General features: G+C 54.0%; 2 protein-coding genes across 3 annotated transcripts; both read right to left on the bottom strand.

The window, feature by feature from the left end:
- Positions 1-294: 294 nt before the first annotated feature.
- On the bottom strand, positions 295-9,940 carry LOC119101561 (quinone oxidoreductase-like protein 1). 2 transcript variants are annotated; one of them, XM_037224906.1, is made up of 9 exons: positions 9,721-9,940; positions 8,785-8,898; positions 8,319-8,472; positions 7,856-7,966; positions 6,848-6,982; positions 5,798-5,913; positions 5,311-5,421; positions 4,165-4,316; positions 295-2,040 (listed from the first exon to the last, which is right to left on the bottom strand). In XM_037224906.1, exons 1-9 carry the CDS (start codon positions 9,808-9,810, stop codon positions 1,941-1,943), a joined length of 1,083 nt encoding a protein of 360 aa, XP_037080801.1. In that variant the 5' UTR covers positions 9,811-9,940; the 3' UTR covers positions 295-1,940. The 2 variants fall into 2 exon arrangements, with proteins under 2 accessions (XP_037080801.1, XP_037080802.1); XM_037224907.1 differs by having other exon boundaries at positions 9,832-9,940.
- Positions 9,941-10,564: 624 nt separating this feature from the next.
- Positions 10,565-17,366, bottom strand: LOC119101353 (putative U3 small nucleolar RNA-associated protein 11). Its single transcript, XM_037224676.1, has 8 exons — positions 17,027-17,366; positions 15,864-15,998; positions 15,075-15,136; positions 13,782-13,884; positions 13,303-13,510; positions 12,304-12,434; positions 11,172-11,282; positions 10,565-10,784 (listed from the first exon to the last, which is right to left on the bottom strand). Exons 2-8 carry the CDS (start codon positions 15,918-15,920, stop codon positions 10,695-10,697), a joined length of 762 nt encoding a protein of 253 aa, XP_037080571.1. The 5' UTR covers positions 15,921-15,998; positions 17,027-17,366; the 3' UTR covers positions 10,565-10,694.
- Between the last annotated feature and the right edge of the window lie 512 nt (positions 17,367-17,878).

Genomic DNA, 17,878 nt, shown 5'->3' with positions numbered 1-17,878 from the left:
CAGACATGCTATATTGTGGCTAAAACTCCCTTTCGACGTGACCAATTTCCCTAACAACGCCAAACAACACTAACTTCGCCAAAGTTCTCTTTTTAGAAAGGGAGCACGAGGCATGCCACCATGCCCTTTTTATAAAACGCAAGCGACTGCATCAGCGACTTTTTATAAAACTGCAGCGACTGCATCTGCCATCTTGGCGCTGGTCTTGCTCTTTGCACCATGTCAAGCTCCAAAGTAGTTCCACACATCGACCGCAGTCGCTTTAGGACTTTTCATATCTTTGAGATCGGGGCAGTTAAATCTGGCACATTAGAAGAAAACGGACTAACGCGCTGCTCGCTTAGATATGCATACTCCCGTCATATAGCAAAGGCACTTTCCTCCGTTTCAATAGAATGTCGTTTTACGTTGTGTGTCGAAAAAGCACCAACATTTCGTATTGACCGACCGTTGTCTGTTGCCGCATGCGCATAATATATTTCGCATTGACCGCAAATATCATCGCGACACAACGTTGTTGGTACAATGTTATGGGAGGTGTCAAGACAAAGAAAAGGTGATGACCTGACATCGCGATGTCAAAGGTTAGGTCAAACGGGTCCGATAAATAGCTTCCCATACATGAGAATCGACAATAGTAATTGCATGAAATCAGTTTAACAGTCACCACGTTGGGCCCAACACATCTTTGGTAAAATATGCACCATAACATATTTTGCACATACTTGCAGCAATCGCAGCCGTTCGTGGCCAGAACCTGTCCAGAGTTGGGCTACAGGCGGGGGCAGATATGGACAAACAGCATCATCACGCCACCACTGATGTCGCCACGAGCTCATTTCAATCGGTATTTCCCTGAATAGCCTCGAACCATAGCGCATTTATAACGGGTTTCGCACGTTGAAAGGGAAAGTGTGCTTTTACAAACAGGATTAGCTGAAAGGGAAGGCATTTCTGTATTGTGCTTCGATAGTACGAAGCCCAACGTTCTGCACAACGAAGTAGACGCAACGAGCCTGACAGATGAAAAGTGTTTCGCGTATCTCATATACGACGATACAAATACCTGAAATGATCTTGTTCGCCTATGGCAGAAGCGGTGGGTGCGATAAATTGTCCCAAGCTCAACCGAAAATAGAGCCACTCGGGCTGGACATCCGACTCAGCAAAACTCAATGGGCGCACGGTGCACACTCACAAACAGTGGGGCAACATCTCGCAGCCCCCCAGTCACTCCGCGCCAGTAATCCAGCCAGACACCCATACACCAGCCCGCAGCACTCGCAGTGAACGGCTACATGCACAGGTTACATCACAACAGTGCATTACAGCTGATAAAACTATGTTTGCAGTGCATACCACGGCTTCCGAGGAAAAGTAGGTATGTGCAGTGTGGCACAAACATCAGTCGCTTTCAGTCCCTTAGAGTGCATCAAACAGCAGCACAGCAAGGAAAATGGCAATCCGATCGGAATGAGAATGACCTTGGATGCCCTTCGATGACAAAAGGCAACTGTTAACGTTACACGGCGTGTTCAACAGTTTTGAAAGGGGAAAGTCAAGAACGGAATTGGTCGACTGAAAAAAGTTATACACAAGATCCTGATTTGTTGCCAAGCCCTGGCACCTGAACCTTGCGCACTACATAACTGCTTTCGTCGCAGCCGACGGAGAATGCAGCTACCCTCGATCAGAGTGGTCCTCCCCGTCCGCCCCGCTCGTCCGAAGCGCGTGCTGGCTGGATGGCGTCGATGAACAAGAGTTCGGGGCTGCCGGCCCGTCTGTCGGCGGGCCCCAGTGCCGTATCACCACCAGGGGCACCGCCCCGACGGCCTGTCCGTCGGTGGCGGCCCCTCATCACCGCGTTGCCGTCATCGAGCCGCCGACCTGGCGGGCGGGCCAGGCTCCGCTCATGACCCTGGCCTCGCCCCGCTCTCGTTTCATCGCATTACCACCACAATGTTGCCGACCAGCGCCGGCTGCAGCTGCTCCAGTGCCGACGCCACCTCCGAGAACGGCACCGTGTGGTGGATGTTGGGCCTGCAACGGGACGCCACGTGAGGACCGCGCGGCGATGGGGACCCCGTGCCAGCCGATTACTCGCTTACAGCGGATGAAGCAGAATTTCCGTCGGACACAGTGAGATGCGCAGCAGTGGCTCCGCACCAGCTTAAAATGAGATGAATTTATCGAAAGAAGATGAGTCGAGCATATACAACCTCGTGGATACATCACGCTCTCGTTCAATGAAGCATATAGCCTATGTTAGTTCGACGAATTCGCGGGACGCAGACATAATATTTAATCGGATTATGTCAGAATCCAAACAAAAGTTCACATCAGAGCACGGCTAGACGGCGTCGCCGTCCATAATCCTACCGACAGCATCGCTCCTCTAGCGCGTGAACCACTCCGCAGACTCGCTCAGCACGCCGGCACCACCTGCGGACGTTGGGCCCTGAGCTGTGTAGCGCATACAGCTGACGCAGAGCATGCCTGCCGACCGCCTATGCCAGAGACACGGATCCGACAGAGACCTACGGCAGAGCATGCCTGCCGACCGCCTATGCCAGAGACACGGATCCGACAGAGACCTACGGCAGAGCATGCCTGCCGACCGCCTATGCCAGAGACACGGGCCTGACAGGGACCTACGTCAGGGATACCGGCCCGATACTCCTGCTTGCGAAGCCCTGTTTTCAGGGATAGGCACCTCGAGGCTTACGAATTTGTCGGCGCCTGAGGACGTGTGCTCGGCGGTGAGGTGATTCAGCGTTGGCCATTTTAGCAATCAATCAGCCTCTCGCGGGGCGCAAGGGATGATACGCAGCGGAACAGGGCACGTGAGGGCAAGTGCCTACTTTTCATTGCGAATGTCAAGAAAGGGGCTTATCTGGCATTTAAAGAGCAAGTGACATATCTGATAAGCAGAATGGGTTGTGATCGGAGTTCACAACCCATTACGCCGTGAGCTGACCACTATGACGCCGTGAACTGAAGCATATGAACAGGGAACCTTCAACCAATGCATCAAGAGCGAAGCCACTGTGGTGTTCATTCTTCTTTGACATATTTTTGGCCATGCTTTTTCGACTTGAGTAGTTCGTGGTCATAGCTTGTAAATAGTCACGATGTTTTCAAAACACAGTTTATGTCGATGATTGTGGATAAACGGCGATTTTAAAAAAAATCGTCCTCCGCGGCCCGGGCACCGGTAGCGGATATCTCCCACCGAAAGCAGTCCCGTTAGCCTGGTACCGATCGCAAACTGTCCGCAAGGCCGACACCGCCACACAACACTGCCTCGTCCGACACTCCCACACAACACTGCCTCCCACACCATCTAGCGATGGAGTACGCCGCTAGAGAACACACAACAGACAGTTCTGAACGATCGGGCGGACGGACGGTTTGAACCATTCCGACGGCCTCGGTGCCACCTACGGCCGCCCCGCCCCGGTGCCGGTCCGCGGACCCTGCCAGCCGCCCCGCCCCGGTGTCGGTCTGCGGACCCTGCCGTCCGCCCCGCCCCGATGCCGGTCCGAGGACCCTGCCGGTTGCCCCGCCCCGGTGCCGGTCCGCGGACCCTGCCGTCCGCCCCGCCCCGGTGCCGGTCCGCGGACCCTGCCGGTCGCCCCGCCCCGGTGTCGGTCCGCGGACCCTACCGTCCGCCCCGCCCCGATGCCGGTCCGCGGACCCTGCCGGTTGCCCCGCCCCGGTGCCGGTCCGCAGACCCTGCCGTCCGCCCCGCCCCGGTGCCGGTCCGCGGACCCTGCCGGTCACCCCGCCCCGGTGCCGGTCCGCGGACCCTGCCGGTCGCCCCGCCCCGGTGTCGGTCCGCGGACCCTGCCAGTCGCCCCGCGCCGGTGCCGGTCCGCGGACCCTGCCGGTCGCCCCGCCCCGGTGTCGGTCCGCGGACCCTGCCGGTCGCCCCGCCCCGGTGCCGGTCCGCGGACCCTGCCGGTCGCCCCGCCCCGGTGTCGGTCCGCGGACCCTGCCGTCCGCCCCGCCCCGGTGCCGGTCCGCGGACCCTGCCGGTCGCCCTGTCCCGGTGCCGGTCCGCGGGACCTGCCGTCCGCCCCGCCCCGGTGCCGGTCCGCGGGACCTGCCGGCCGCCCCGTCCCGGTGCCGGTCCGCGGACCCTGCCGTGCCGCCAGCGCTCACCGGATGACGTTGTCGCGCAGCTTCTCGGCCACGTCCAGCAGGATGTGTTGGTAGCGGCCGAGCCGGTCCGAGCTGAGCAGCCAGGCCTGAGTCAGCAGGAAACACAGCGAGCCGCACTTCATCAGCAGCCGCTGAGACACGGCCGGCTCCAGCTGCAGCACGCCGGGGAGTGTCACAGGTCACAAGGGTGGTCACAGGTCACAGTGTTGGCCACCGATCACAGGGATGGTCACAGGTTACAGGGGCGCTCACAGGTCACAAAGGTGGTCACAGATCACAGGGGTGGTCACAGGTCAAAGGGGTGGTCACAGGTCAAAGGGATGATGACAGGTCACAGGGGTGGTCACAGGTCACAGAGGTGGTCACAGACCACCTCTGTGACCACGGGGGTCACCGAAAGCTGCGAAGGCCAAAGGACACAGCGCGGGTACCAGACACACAGTGTCGGATTGTGCGTGGGTTTCCACGCTGGACAGTAAACATGTTGCGCAGTCGGAACAGAAAAAGGAAAACAATGCTGTGTTATAAAAAACAATTCCAGCTACATTTGAAATAGTGTACACATATGAAAGCAGTCGTCTTAATTTACACCGCAGCTTTACGATAACCAACCTGCATCCAGGCTATGTCGAATGGGAATCTTAGTGTGAGACAACAGGTATAGAGGGCACACTTTTGTCAGTGGATTATATCGGACAGGAGGCTGTTTTCAATCATGGTCACAGGTCAGAGCCATGCCACAGGAAGGTCACAGGGAAGGTCACAGGACGTGTCACAGGTTAGAGAGCGGCCAGCCAAATGAGGTGGTCGGCCCGGCGCCACTTCGCCGCTCCAGCTGCGGGGCAAGGGCCCACAATACATCTAGATCCCAGTAGAACCCACCGGTCACACACCTCCAACGGGAGACCCCTCCCCTCCCCCGCCCGCCAGCACCAGTCAGGAACCACACCAGCACCAGTCCGGACCATACCAGCACCAGTCCGGACCTCACCAACACCAGTTCAGGTCAGCACCAGTCCGAGCCACACCAGCACCAGTCCGGGCCACACCAGCACCAGTCCGGACCACACCAGTACCAGCCCACCGTTACCCGGACGCTACTGCGTGAGATCACACGCGCGACGCTAGCCAGCGACGGCGGGTTACCTGCAGGCTCGCCTGCTGTGTGACAATGCGACCTCCGACGGCCAGAACCTGCGAGCTCAGCCGCATCGGCCAGAAGCTAGATGGCGCCTCCCAGTCCGGAGAGTCGCCCACCTGTTCGGAACAGCCCGTCAGGCGCTGTATCCGCACAATCCTTCAGTTGGACAGAGTCGGTGCGGGCTTACAACCAATATAGCATTACCGACAGTCATATATTGATCGAGGAGAAGCGAGTATCTGCGAAGATACTGATTGAAGAGAAGCGAATATCTGCTACGATATTGATCAAAGAAAAGCGAGCGTCTGCGAAGACATTGATCGCAAAACATTCTGCTGGCCGACATCAACCCGCTGCAGGGCGACCCACGAATGGCGCACGGCTTTCTGAAAGCCTCGGCCAGCAGGACAGAGTTGCCCTGTGAGCAAGTTGGTCGCACCTTATGCCTGACCAGTCTGACCACAGGTCCACCGCCGCTCTGTCCCCACCCACCGGCTGCTTGACGTTGGCCTGATCCACGATGATGTCGACGCCCTGCTGCAGCGTCTCGTCCATCACCATCTGCTTCAGCTTGGCCGGCTCTGTGCCGCCCGAGCAGTCCAGCACCACTGCCAGCCAGAGGGCGCCGGCCAGTCAGCCCGGCGGACACATCACACCCGACCCTGCCTGTCGCAGTCCAGCACCACTGCCAGCGAGGGGGCGCCGGCCAGTCAGCCCGGCGGACACAACACATCCGACCCTGCCTGTCGCAGTCCAGCACCACTGCCAGCCAGGAGGCGCCGGCCAGTCAGCCCGGCGGACGCCCCACGTCCGACCCTGTCTGTCGCAGTCCAGCACCACTGCCAGCCAGGGGACGCCGGCCAGTCAGCCCGGCGGACACACCACACCCGACCCTGCCTGTCGCAGTCCAGCAACACTGCCAGCCAGGGGGCGCCGGCCAGTCAGCCCGGCGGACGCTCCACGTCCGACCCTGCCTGTCGCAAGCTGGCGTCCGCCGCCCGCCGGCAGAGCACGCATCGGGTGCAGATGAGCGCCGAAACCGCAACAACACAGTCACGGATCCGAGGTCGGGGGCCGGGTGGCCAGCGCCTTCGGCTCCCACGTGGGGACCCAGGTTCGAACTCTAGTTGCACCATGACCGCGAGGGCACCAGTGGGCACCAATTCGGCACCAGTGTGGCCGCCACCGTCGCTGGCGCTCCATAACAGGATGCTCGGTGACCTAACGTCGCATTATCTTTTTAAAGGGGGGCAGGGGAGAGAGGGTGCTGCCATCAAAGGCTGTTGCTGGATCAAAGATCGAACTTGTCCCTGGGATGTTGGAGGGTCACGACCTCGGTTGTTGAGGGGCCACGTTGGGATCTAGCCCACCAGCATGAACACAGCCTGGGTGTAACACTTGTCAGTTGACGGGCCAGCTGACGAGCCGCTGAACACTTGCCAATGAAAGGCCGATAAAAAAACGCGTAATCGCTCGCAAGGTTCGGTACATCGTTCGACTCGTAGTCATAGCGGGGTTGGGCCTGGCGAGCCAACTCCTTACCAATGTCCAGCTTCAGCGACTCCAGGTAGCTCTTCTCGTCATCCGAGTGAGCCGAGGTGATCACCTTGCCCCCGAAGTGGGAAGCCAGCTGCACGAGCACCGACCCGAAGCCGGTCGCGCCGCACGGCACGAACACTGAAACGGCACCGGGGCGCAGCGTCACCGGGCGTCAGCGGCGGCGTCCGCCGTCTGCCGCCCGTGCTGGCGGACAGGCCCGGTACCCGCCCGTGTCCCGGCGCTTCACGAAGCAGGACGGAACGGCACGCGCTAGGAACAAAGCTTGGAAAGCGTCCCCTACTGTAACCGGTCGGCAGGGTAACGTCGTTTGGCTGCGGGCCCGACACTCCCCCTGCACACCCACAGAGCGAAACCGTAAAAACTTAGCGCAGCTGCATTCCACAATCAGGTCAGCGCTGGTCGACAACAAATGCAATGACACTAGCTTACACGACCAACGCTCAATATAAGGCCTGGACCAGCACGTTTCATTCCTTTCTTCATTGCGAATAAAGGCATGTATGTCCTGAAAGACCATGCCATGAGTACACAAATGCAGCTGGAAAAAATAATAAAATTTACAAGCGAGATTCAAAAATATAAAGACAGCAACAAAAAAACGCGACAGATTCACCTAAATTAAGCACAAAAACCTCAGTTAAAGAGTACAAGGTGGCTGTTGCCATCTGACATCTGCAGACTGCGGACTCTCACAATAATCGGATCTCACATTCTGCAGATCCGTTCTTCCACATTCATCTTCCACCCAACCAATTGGGTGCGGCCATTAACTATCAGACAAGGCTGTGGAGAATGTTTCTTCCCCATAGCTTGGTAACGCTCTTCTGGAGCGAGCGGTCACGACACTGACATTGCTGTCACATCGGCCTTAACCACCGGCCCGAAGACTGCGTGAAGCCCGGCCGGCAGTCGAGCTGGCAGTCGAGCCTGAAGTCGAGCCGGCAGTCGAAACTGCGCGTCGGACAGGCACCCGAGCACGCCGCTCCATACCGGTGTCGGCCGGCCGCAGCCGGGCCTGGTAGACGAGCGCCGTGTAGGCCCGCAGCGCGTCCTCTAGACAGCTGGCCGCATGCGCGTGCGACACAGCGGCAGGCTTGGTCACTGTAACACAGCGCCACGCGCTCAGTGGCCGGCTGGCTATGGGGCATCAGCGGGGCAGCCTGCTCCTCTGGGACAGGCAGGTTCTGTGGATTACAGGCGACCCGGGGCAACCCCCGCGCTGGATGGGCTCTACGGTCTTTACGAGCACATAAGCGAGGGGAAAAGTGTGCAAATGTCACATGGTTGACGCTTCAATATTCTTTTTCTTTGTTTTGCGAGCATACACACCCATGTGTAAGGCCTCCTAATGCATTTACAAACAGACTCCAAATATCAGAAAAACGAAAAACATCGGAAGAACGTGGCAAGAACGCCTGCGCTCACGCCGCGCTCGCGTGCGCACATCACCTACCGATATCGTACTGGCTGACGACGACAAACTCGGCGCAGGCGGGCCGATTGCCGTCGATAGGAACAATGCCCATGACATGCTCTCCAGGGCTCCAGAGCGTGACGGCGCTGCCCACCTGGTGCACCACCCCCGAGAAGTCCTGGCCCATCGCCAGCTGTGGGGTGGGGTCAGCACTGGGGTCAGAGGGAAAATATGAGGAAAGGCCACACTGGGCACATAACCACTAAATAGTGCCATAAATGCATAAGTGAGTTAATATTGCAATGAGTGCATGAGAGTGCAGGAAACATTCACTCAGCACCATCACAGTAACAGCAGCCATGATGACCTACCACATCTAGGCAGGTAGACAGCAAATGGCAACAGTGCCTTCCTGTTAACATCATCATTGTGATGGTAATAGACTGACACATTGCATCAGAATTTCATCAGTTGTGCTTTGTTTCAGTCACATTTCATAGCATACCTCGGTAAGCCCAATGTTCTTCATGAAGGACAGCAATGATTTGTCCCACATGGTCAGATTGCAGGCTTTCACTTGTATAAGTACTTCATCCTCTTCAAATGATGGTGTGTCCAGCTGAAACACCAACATAATTTATAAGATGGGTGACCTTAAAACAAAGCAACAAAAACCATAAGTGGAATTAAAAAACCAAATTAAAATGAAATGCAAATACATAACACTGCAAGTATGTATAGGCACATCATGCACCAAGCCAAAATCCAATTCTGTGAATATATAGGCAGTAGAACCATGAACACACAAATATGCAGATGGCTTCTGACTTATCCATTGCTTTACAATGATGTTAGCAATTTGATATCATGGCTGCTGTGTAGTAGTAAAATACAACACCAAACCATTTGGTAAACAAAGTGTGCAGCTTGAAACACAACAAGCCCTCAAACTAATTCACTGAAGATTAAAATGCGACCAGATGCAATTGAAAAACTTCAAGGTGAAAAAGAACCTACAACATACCAGCCTATAACTGTTCCCTCCATGAGTCACAAGTGTAATCCAGAACAACAAATTTCAATGATTTTTAATCATAATTTGCTTTTGAAATAAGGGTAGGTTAAGTTGGAAGCTCACTCTATTCTATTATACACAAAATATAAATACTTAGAACCAAGGACTTCAAAGAGACTGAAATCAAATTTCCTTGAATATTTTTCAGTTCACACAAACCAAAACATTGATCATTCAACTTGGTAAGGATGAAGAGGTTTCAAGTAGAGCACTCTGTTAAGTCTATCCACACATAAGAGTTAATGTTGAATTAAATAACCAGGGCCAAATTTAGAAATAACAAGCCAGTTTGCAGTAATCAAGGAGAACTTATCCCTCAATCAGCCATGCAAGTACCAAAGTAAAAGAAAGCCGCTGCCAACTCACCAGCTTGCTGAGATATGGCCCAGCCTCAAATTTAACATTAGTTGAAGAATCAGAACCAACTGAGTTGAATGGGAGATATAATGCCCTCATGGTGCCTAAGCAAGAACACACCTCAAAAAAATGCGCAAAGAGTTATTTTAATGCGATTATTACACCACCAGTTATGTCACGTGAAATAATTCACAATCGTTTCAGTGGTACGCGCAACAAACTCCTAGGAAATCAGCATCGGTAGTAAATAATCCTGTTGGCGAAAACCAACTAATGTCATTTATGCGTCACATTGTCTTTGAAAATGCGCTGCCAAATTCCAGTAAAGCACCAATCTGTAGAGGGTTCTTACCAATCACGTCGCCGCGCGCCGTCTGTTTGCCGTCTGCTTTTCCTTTTTCTTACGCCTCGTTGTCGTCACGTACATGGCCCGCCATGGTGCTTCAATTGATTCCGATTTCGAAGGTGCTGCATTATGAAATGATGCATTTCGAGCGTCGGATAAGCCTGGTGTTGGCCGCGTTCCATGCATGCATTCATCCGCTTCCTCTACTGATAACACCCACCCAGCTCTCCTTTGCCCTAAATCATGTTGCATCATAGACTGCATAGTCGTACTTCTCCCCAGCAAGCAGGGCCCAGGGGCCCACAAGGAGCCAAGATCAGTTTGGCCTGGTTTTTTCGGTGGACTCGATCTCGTAATCTGTGCTATCGGATTTAATTAGAACCCAGCTGCGCTCAATGCACTCAGAATACGCTGGCGGACGCTGCCATAGTGCTCTTCGCCGAAATGTGTGCGTCATACTCACGTCATAGCTCGAGAACTGCGACCGAACGTCCAAAACCAAACAACAAACAGTACCCATCGTGTATTTCGAGACCGGTGGCGCCATCTGTAGATGCGGTGCGGTGCGCCATTTCCCTTTCGCCAGCTGATCACCGAGTCGCCGGCCATTCTGCCACCAACACTGATCCTGTCCTGGTCAACGCTTCCTCTCCGTCTTCCACTTGTACACCGGCGCTTGCTTGGAGTTGCCCGGGTGCACCTTCTTCGGTGGTAGCACCTTCTTATCCTGGAAGACCAGTAACGCATTCTTTCGTCATGCCGTAAAACACACGGTACCGGGCAGTCAATGACGACTCGCTTATCGTGCGACGGCAAATAGCATGCTAAAGCGGCAGCGAATGAATAGACATGGCGAAGCACAAAAATAAGCTAAAGACGCGATGCGCCCATAAACCTGGAATCCGACGCAGCAACAAGGTGTCAGGACCTGTCTAAGAACGCTTGAGACAGTTTCACCGACGACCTACTGTGCAAGACAGCTCTAAAGCCTGAGAGCCCACATCAAACGGCAATGGCTTCGTGCTGGCGTCCATGCCACCCAATGTCAGCGGTGGTCCACCCTCGACCAGCGCGTCGGCGATACAGGCGAGTAAGTGGCGGTTCAGTGCCGTACCTGCAGGTGCCGCTTCACCTCCATCCTCCGCTCCATCAGCGCCAGGGTCTTCTGCCGCTCCAGACGCTTGGTTAGCTCGCTGTAGCGGGCCTTCTTCTCCTCCAGGATGCGCTGGCGGCGGGCGAGAACGTAATGACACACATAATAAGACAGCTGGGGCCCGCGACCATACTGATGACACGAAACAGTTCAGCGTTCAAGCGAAATCTCGTACGCCGGCACGCGTTACGCACCACAAATTGGCAGAGGGTGGGTTCCAAATGGCTACTCTGACGAGCGAGGCCTTACATGGTTCCTAGCCTTTACTTATGATCAACAAAGATTACAACGGCGCCATCCGGCAGGCAGGTGCGAGATAAGAACGGCAGTGGTTTGATGAGTTTGCGAGCTTGAGCCAACGCCAACAGGGCCGGTTATGGTTATTTGCCCCCCCCCCCCCCCCCACACACACATACACACACCAGCCCACAATCACCTGTCTTCCAAGTCATCGCTGCCGTCTGCACTTCCCTTTCTCGCTACCGTCTGTCCTCCCAAGCTCCGCTTCCGTCTGTCCTCCCCAGTCCCGCTGCCATCTGTTCTCCCCAGTCCCGCTACCGTCTATCCTCCAAGTCCCGCTGCCGTCTGCCCTCTCCTTTCTCGCTGCCGCCTGTCCTCCCCAGCCACGCTGCCATCTGTCCTTCCCAGCCTCGCTGCCGCCTGTCTTCCCCTGTCCCACTGCCACCTGTCTTCCCCTGTCCCGCTGCCACCTGTCCTCCCCAGCTCCGCTTCCGTCTGTCCTCCCCAGTCCCGCTGCCATCTGTCCTCCCCGGTCCCGATATCGTCTGTCCTCCCAGTCCCGCTGCCGTCTGTCCTCCCAGTCCCGATACCGACTGTCCTCCCAGTCCCGCTGCCGTCTGTCCTCTCCAGTCCCGCTGCCGTCTGTCCTCCCCAGTCCCGCTGCCATCTGTCCTCCCCGGTCCCGATACCGTCTGTCCTCCAAGTCCCGCTGCCGTCTGTCCTCCCAGTCCCGCTGCCGCCTGTCCTCCCAGTCCCGCTGCCGTCTGTCCTATCAGTTCTGCTGCCGTCTGTCCTCCCAGTCCCGCTACCGACTGTCCTCCTAGTCCTTCCGTCCTCCCGCCGCGCTTCTCACGTCCAGCTGCTGCTCGCTGAGCTTGGCGGCGGACGGCAGCCGCGCCAGCTGCTCCAGCCGCGGTCGGTTGTAGGCGCGGTCCAGCAGCTGGGGCGCCGTCCGGAGCCGAGCCGCCACGTCCAGGCTACGGGCTGGAGCAGCGGGAGGGGGGTGGGGGGTCAGACGGCCGATGACAGCCGCCAGGGGAGGCGCCGGCCGCTCCGAGGCACGCCACGAGGTGGCAGGGTCACAGCTGACCGCGGCCGGCACGCGGCGCGCAGAAGGCGGGGCACGGCACTCTCGGGGCACGCACGCGTCCTCACCACGGTGGTCGGGGCTTGCTTAAGCACTGGGCAGACAGGCAAGCAGAAGGCCCAATTGTATCTCCAAATACAGAGCATTTACTTCCAACGAGAAGCGATCATATATATAATGAATGGGGTAGTGTACATCATGTACTGCACAGGTGCGTCATCGTACAATTAGAGACAGGTAGGTACCATGATCCGTATTAAGATGCTGCCTTAGTGCAGCCAACAACATATGTGATGCCCCTGCTGATGATCACAGGGTGACATTAAACAGCATTGCAGAACAGTGCCAACTATCTCGCTGCACCGCACGTCAAAAGATGCTAGCAGCTGCACGGATGTCGTGGCGCCAGTTGTGACCCGCTCCCAAATGTCACGGGGAAGAGGGCGCCGCTCCAAATGCTTTCGAAATGCGTTGTACATCCATAAATGGCTCATGGTAGTCCGTCTCTGCATGCAGAGCACGTTTTGCAGTATACCAGGCATCCAAATATACCCCGGGACTCGAAAACTGTTGGCAACACCCGGCTGGGATACATCCGAGTGAAGCTCACACCCAGCTGGCATATATCCGGGTGAAGCTTGACTATCTTGCTGACAACACGCAGCGAATGTAACATCCACATCCCGCTCCCAGAGGGTCGGCACACATCATCCGCGCTCGCAAGCACAGCAACCAAATCCTCCGCACCGCCGGCCGTTCCCTCACCTTCCCGCTTGTCGTCGGTGAAGAAGACGTGCGTGTTCTTCTGCTTGCCCTCGGCGTCCAGCAGGTGCAGCTCGGCCGTCAGGCGGGCCAGCTTGCGTGTCTCCAGCTGCCGTCGTTGCCGGATGTAGCGGATGTCCTGGCTCTGCAGCAGCGCCACCTGCTCCTCCGGCAGCTCCTCCTCCTCCACCACCTCGTGGTGACGCCCGTCCTGCCGACCATCAGCCGGTACAGAGTGACCCGCGAGGCGCGCCGTACTGGTTTACCTCAAGCCGACAGCCACGCCACGGCCCACGCTCAGCGCCCTCCGGTACCTCGGGGTGATGGTCACCCCGGAAGACGATGGTGGTGTGTGTGTGTGGGGGGGGGGGGGGAGGGGGCATATCACGCCACACTCTACCATGGCACCCCCTGTGGGGGAGAGCTAGAGCAAACCAACGTGTTTGTGGTATCCAAATAACTCGAAACCTGTCATCGCTAACCTTCGTTGCAGAGTTGACCATGTGAAAGTAGAACTCGTCGGGATTTCGGTTCAGAGCCTTCCTTTTCAGGGCCTTCAGCTGGTGCTTCTTTTTATTGTCTTCACTGAAATTGGCGACGGGTGTCAAGAACACCAACCATCTGCCATGAAGCTTGGGGGCATAAAAAAACCCTTCTCTTGTTCAGCTCAAAACTATGACCCTGCTCAATGCCATGACCCTGACCACTGCACATAACAACCATGTAACATAACTCCGCTAGCGCGCAGGCTAATCTAAAACCGCTGGACGGAGAACAAGCAACATAATGTTTGCGTCTTACAGAAGGATTCAGATGGGCAAACCAGAAAGAACCCCCAGACACCGGACTAGCAATCAGAAGACTCCGGTCCGAACCTCACCAATGTCCAGGAGAGAACACTGGCTGTAACGCATACATGGCTGATAGCCAAACGTTATTCAGTCCCTCTCAGGACTTAGCAACACCTGGAGACGGCCGGACAATCAACTGGCCGAAACGTTGTGTACATGCGAACTCACCACACAAGGACGACCGTCCGGACAATTATTCAATCAGCATGATGCATGGCATAAAAATCAATCAATCACCCTGATGCTTACGTTTTTGACAAAAGTGGAGACGCGCTACTCGAGCTCGCTTTCGTTTCGGTTCAACAGACAGTCAAGCAAAGACGCCGGGAAACAACAGAAACATTCCAGATGATTATAACCGACACGGACTACCTGCATGCCCATCACAGCTTTTCCCAAGCACTCTCCTGCCCTGCAGTGACCCAGCACGTTGGACACACAACCTTTCCAAAAACGAGGCCGAGGGTCAGCGGTTGTTTCAGAGCACCCGGCGGGGTTCATTCCCGGATGTTCAGTACACCCTCCTCGGCGGTGGGAGCTGGGTGCGCGCCCACCGGGGGCGTGTCCGCCGGTCGGCCCAGTGGGCGCGCGCCGTCGGCAGCCGACTCCGCCCCGCGTCCGCCGATTATTCCACGTGTCCAGCGCGGCCGACCGGGCGGCAAATAACGAGTAATGCCCGACATCTGGTGACTTAATGTGACAACACGCGGCGCCCAAGTGCTCTGACACCGCCAGGGATGGGGCGCGCGGACGCCCCACGGCCATCGCAACCGCGGCCCCCTCCGGGCGACGCGAGCAATTGCTCGGGTGGTTCACATACCGGGTAGGCTGCAGTCATTCTACTGTAAATTCAATCCAAAACATGGTCAGTGCAAAAATAGGCACGCAAGTACTCGAGAATACAGCCGCTGCTTTGTGACGTACTTTGCTCTGAGCTTGTAGTCCCGCTTCTTCTCTAGATGTCCGAGGTGTTGTCTGGCGGCAGGCTGCAACAAATCACAACAACATGAGCAAGATCAATAACATTTCAGTGCATAATTAAAACATTAGAGCTACTTTTTATAATGAACACTTATGCTGAGAGCACACGGTCCAGCTAACCTTCATATGGGGGCAGGCTGCAACAAATAACAATAACATGCACAAGACCAATGACATATAAGTGCGTAAGTAAAACATCAGAGCTACTTTTTATAGCGAACACTTGTGCTGAGAGCGCACTATCCAGGTAATGACATTCATACGCATAGCTCATCAGAAATTCAAGATTGTCATTCAGTCCACCCTTTGGGGCTTTTCAAAAATTTGTGGACCCTCAGTGACACATAAGTCCCTGCAATCTTGAGTGCATAATGTACAAAAACACTGGGTGGCACTACAACATGTGATCCAAGTACGTCATTGTTTTCTGTACAAATCTTTAAAACTGGGTACTTTAACCCTGACCTCAGGAGTGCAACATGCTAAATGTATTTCATGAGCAAAAAGGGTTTGTGAGAAGAGTGTCATTAACTTAAAATGTTCCAAACACAATTAAAAACTTGGCAGGAAAAAGTCTGCTTTGGCTGTGGCAAACACAAGCTCATGCCTACTGGATCATGGAGGCTTACAAGCCAGCTTGCAGCTCAGCTCATGGAATACCAAAGAGCTTTAATACATGAGCAGATAACAATACAGACATTTGACAACCACATTAGGGTCACGACAGCCCACCTGATGTCTCTCCCTGTGAAATTTCTGTCCCTTCACTGCATTCCTCAGAGAAGACATGCCCACAGGAAATGCTGGGCCCTGATTCTTCAACCTCCTGTTCTGAGCACTCAGCTCAGATCAGTCAATTACTGGAATCTGGAAACATAAGACCACACAATTAGTTTTGACAGTGCAACAGCATAAACATTTAGAATAAGTGCACCATTACAACCACAAAGAAGAAACAGAAAAAGACAAATGGAAAGTTTGCTTGTCATTGGCAAACTACCACTGCAGAAGTAGACTGCAAAAAGTACATGCAATACCACACACATCCAGAGTGGCTGCAGTATTGCAACAAAAATTTCAGTGCTTGCATGTAGTAACTCAAAGTGCTCCATGTTTCATGCATGGTCACCACCAATTTCAATGTGTTGCAAGCTGATATTGGTAGGAACTAAAGTGCTGTTATGATACTTACATGAAAAAATACTCTGGGATTTTCTTACAAGAACAATTCTTTGGAAACTCAGCTTAAATTAGTGTGGTGAGTTTGTCTCATACGAGCACTAGACTCAGCACACCAATTTGAAATAGGCCCATGGCCTGAAAGACAGATGTTTCAAACTGGCCACAGTGGGGACACAAAGACAACATGCAAGTTGGTCAAAAGATGTTGATGCTCACTGTCAAATAAATGCATTGATATCAAAATATTTGGAGTATTTCTGCTAAATTTACACAAAAAACTATGGGCAAACAAACACCCAAAAGTTCATAGGTGTTCACTTCTCAAAAAGCATAGATGAGTGATGATATGATGGAAGTACAGCCCAGAATATAGCAAATGCATCTTACAGCAAACACTTCTGACATAACAGTGACACTGCAGAAAAATATCAGTATGTGCAAGCTGTTAACCTGGGCATTTAGTATGGTGCATGGTTACCACTAACATCAGTGCATAGAGAGCCAATGTTTCAGGGAATCATGGTGTTAAGCCAGTAGTTTCAGGCATTAGTATCCCAAAAACATTTTGCATACAAAACAATCAAATTACTCAATGTAATTCAGCCTGGCCCTGAGGTTGCCCTGCAAAGGTTCAGCAAACTAGTATCACCTCAGTATCTGACATTGAGATTTTTGCAGGCTGGAATACAGGCCATCATCAAAAATGGTATCACCTGACCATCTGACACAGTGGATGAATTCTTGCTGACTTGAACACAGACCTTCATCAAAAAGTGGCGAAGCCTAATATCATGAGTTGGAAAGACTAAAACTTTGACGAATGTTACGTCACAATCTGTGCCATCCATGAACATTTGCATTGATCTGGAAACATGCACCTTAACACATTTTTTGAAGAAGGGGCATAATATTCAATAACTTTTTTACTTCATGTACACCAGGTATCCACTTCAAATGTCAACTGATAAATGCGGTCATTAAATGAATTCAGTGGCAATGCTGGACATCGGCAAATCATCATGTCACTCATGAACTTAATTTGGGAAATTCTCTTCTCTAACCAGGGTGCACGACAATGCAGAAAAATTCAGAACTATCTCCGGGCTAATCATTTCTCCTTTAACTTGAATGAAAGGCCTATTGTAACCACAATCCGCCACACACCGCCCCCAACACAGCTTGTCACGCGTACCAGCATTAAACCATCAAAGTCCCTTGGTGCCACCTGGTGCCGTTTTTACCACATTTGCCATATGTGCGTCAGTTTACCTGGCAAAGATGCAACTACCATATCTATAGATTACCTACACAACCTTTGTTGTCCAACAAAATCTTCATTCAAAGTAAAATATATCCATCTCCGTTTGATAATCTCAAAACAACTACATCTGATTAGGAAATATTTGTCTCACACCTTCTCCGTTCAAGGGTGGCGAACGTGCGAGGGGGCGGGCAGAGAAAGGGAGAGAGAGAGAGAGAGAGAGAGAGAGAGAGAGAGAGAGAGAGAGAGAGAGAGAGAGAGAGAGAGAGAGAGAGAGAGAGAGAGAGAGAGAGAGAGAGAGATC

Source organism: Pollicipes pollicipes, unplaced genomic scaffold (assembly GCF_011947565.3).
Source record: "Pollicipes pollicipes isolate AB1234 unplaced genomic scaffold, Ppol_2.1 Scaffold_4881;HRSCAF=5763_pilon_pilon_pilon, whole genome shotgun sequence".
Taxonomy (NCBI): Eukaryota; Metazoa; Arthropoda; class Thecostraca; order Pollicipedomorpha; family Pollicipedidae; genus Pollicipes; species Pollicipes pollicipes.
This window is presented reverse-complemented; position numbering and strand designations above follow the sequence as displayed.

What these genes read in the sequence shown, in the direction of transcription:
- LOC119101561 (XM_037224906.1), bottom strand. Translation starts at nt 9,810, where the DNA reads ATGAGGGCATTATATCTCCCATTCAACTCAGTTGGTTCTGATTCTTCA. An exon ending in GGCCATATCTCAGCAAGCTG is followed by an intron (nt 8,899 to 9,720) that starts GTGAGTTGGCAG and finishes TTGGTGTTTCAG; the next exon opens with CTGGACACACCATCATTTGA. An exon ending in CACAGCAGGCGAGCCTGCAG is followed by an intron (nt 4,317 to 5,310) that starts GTAACCCGCCGT and finishes GGCGTGCTGCAG; the next exon opens with CTGGAGCCGGCCGTGTCTCA.
- LOC119101353 (XM_037224676.1), bottom strand. Translation starts at nt 15,920, where the DNA reads ATGTCTTCTCTGAGGAATGCAGTGAAGGGACAGAAATTTCACAGGGAG. An exon ending in GACTACAAGCTCAGAGCAAA is followed by an intron (nt 13,885 to 15,074) that starts GTACGTCACAAA and finishes CGCCAATTTCAG; the next exon opens with TGAAGACAATAAAAAGAAGC. An exon ending in AGGTGAAGCGGCACCTGCAG is followed by an intron (nt 10,785 to 11,171) that starts GTACGGCACTGA and finishes CTGGTCTTCCAG; the next exon opens with GATAAGAAGGTGCTACCACC.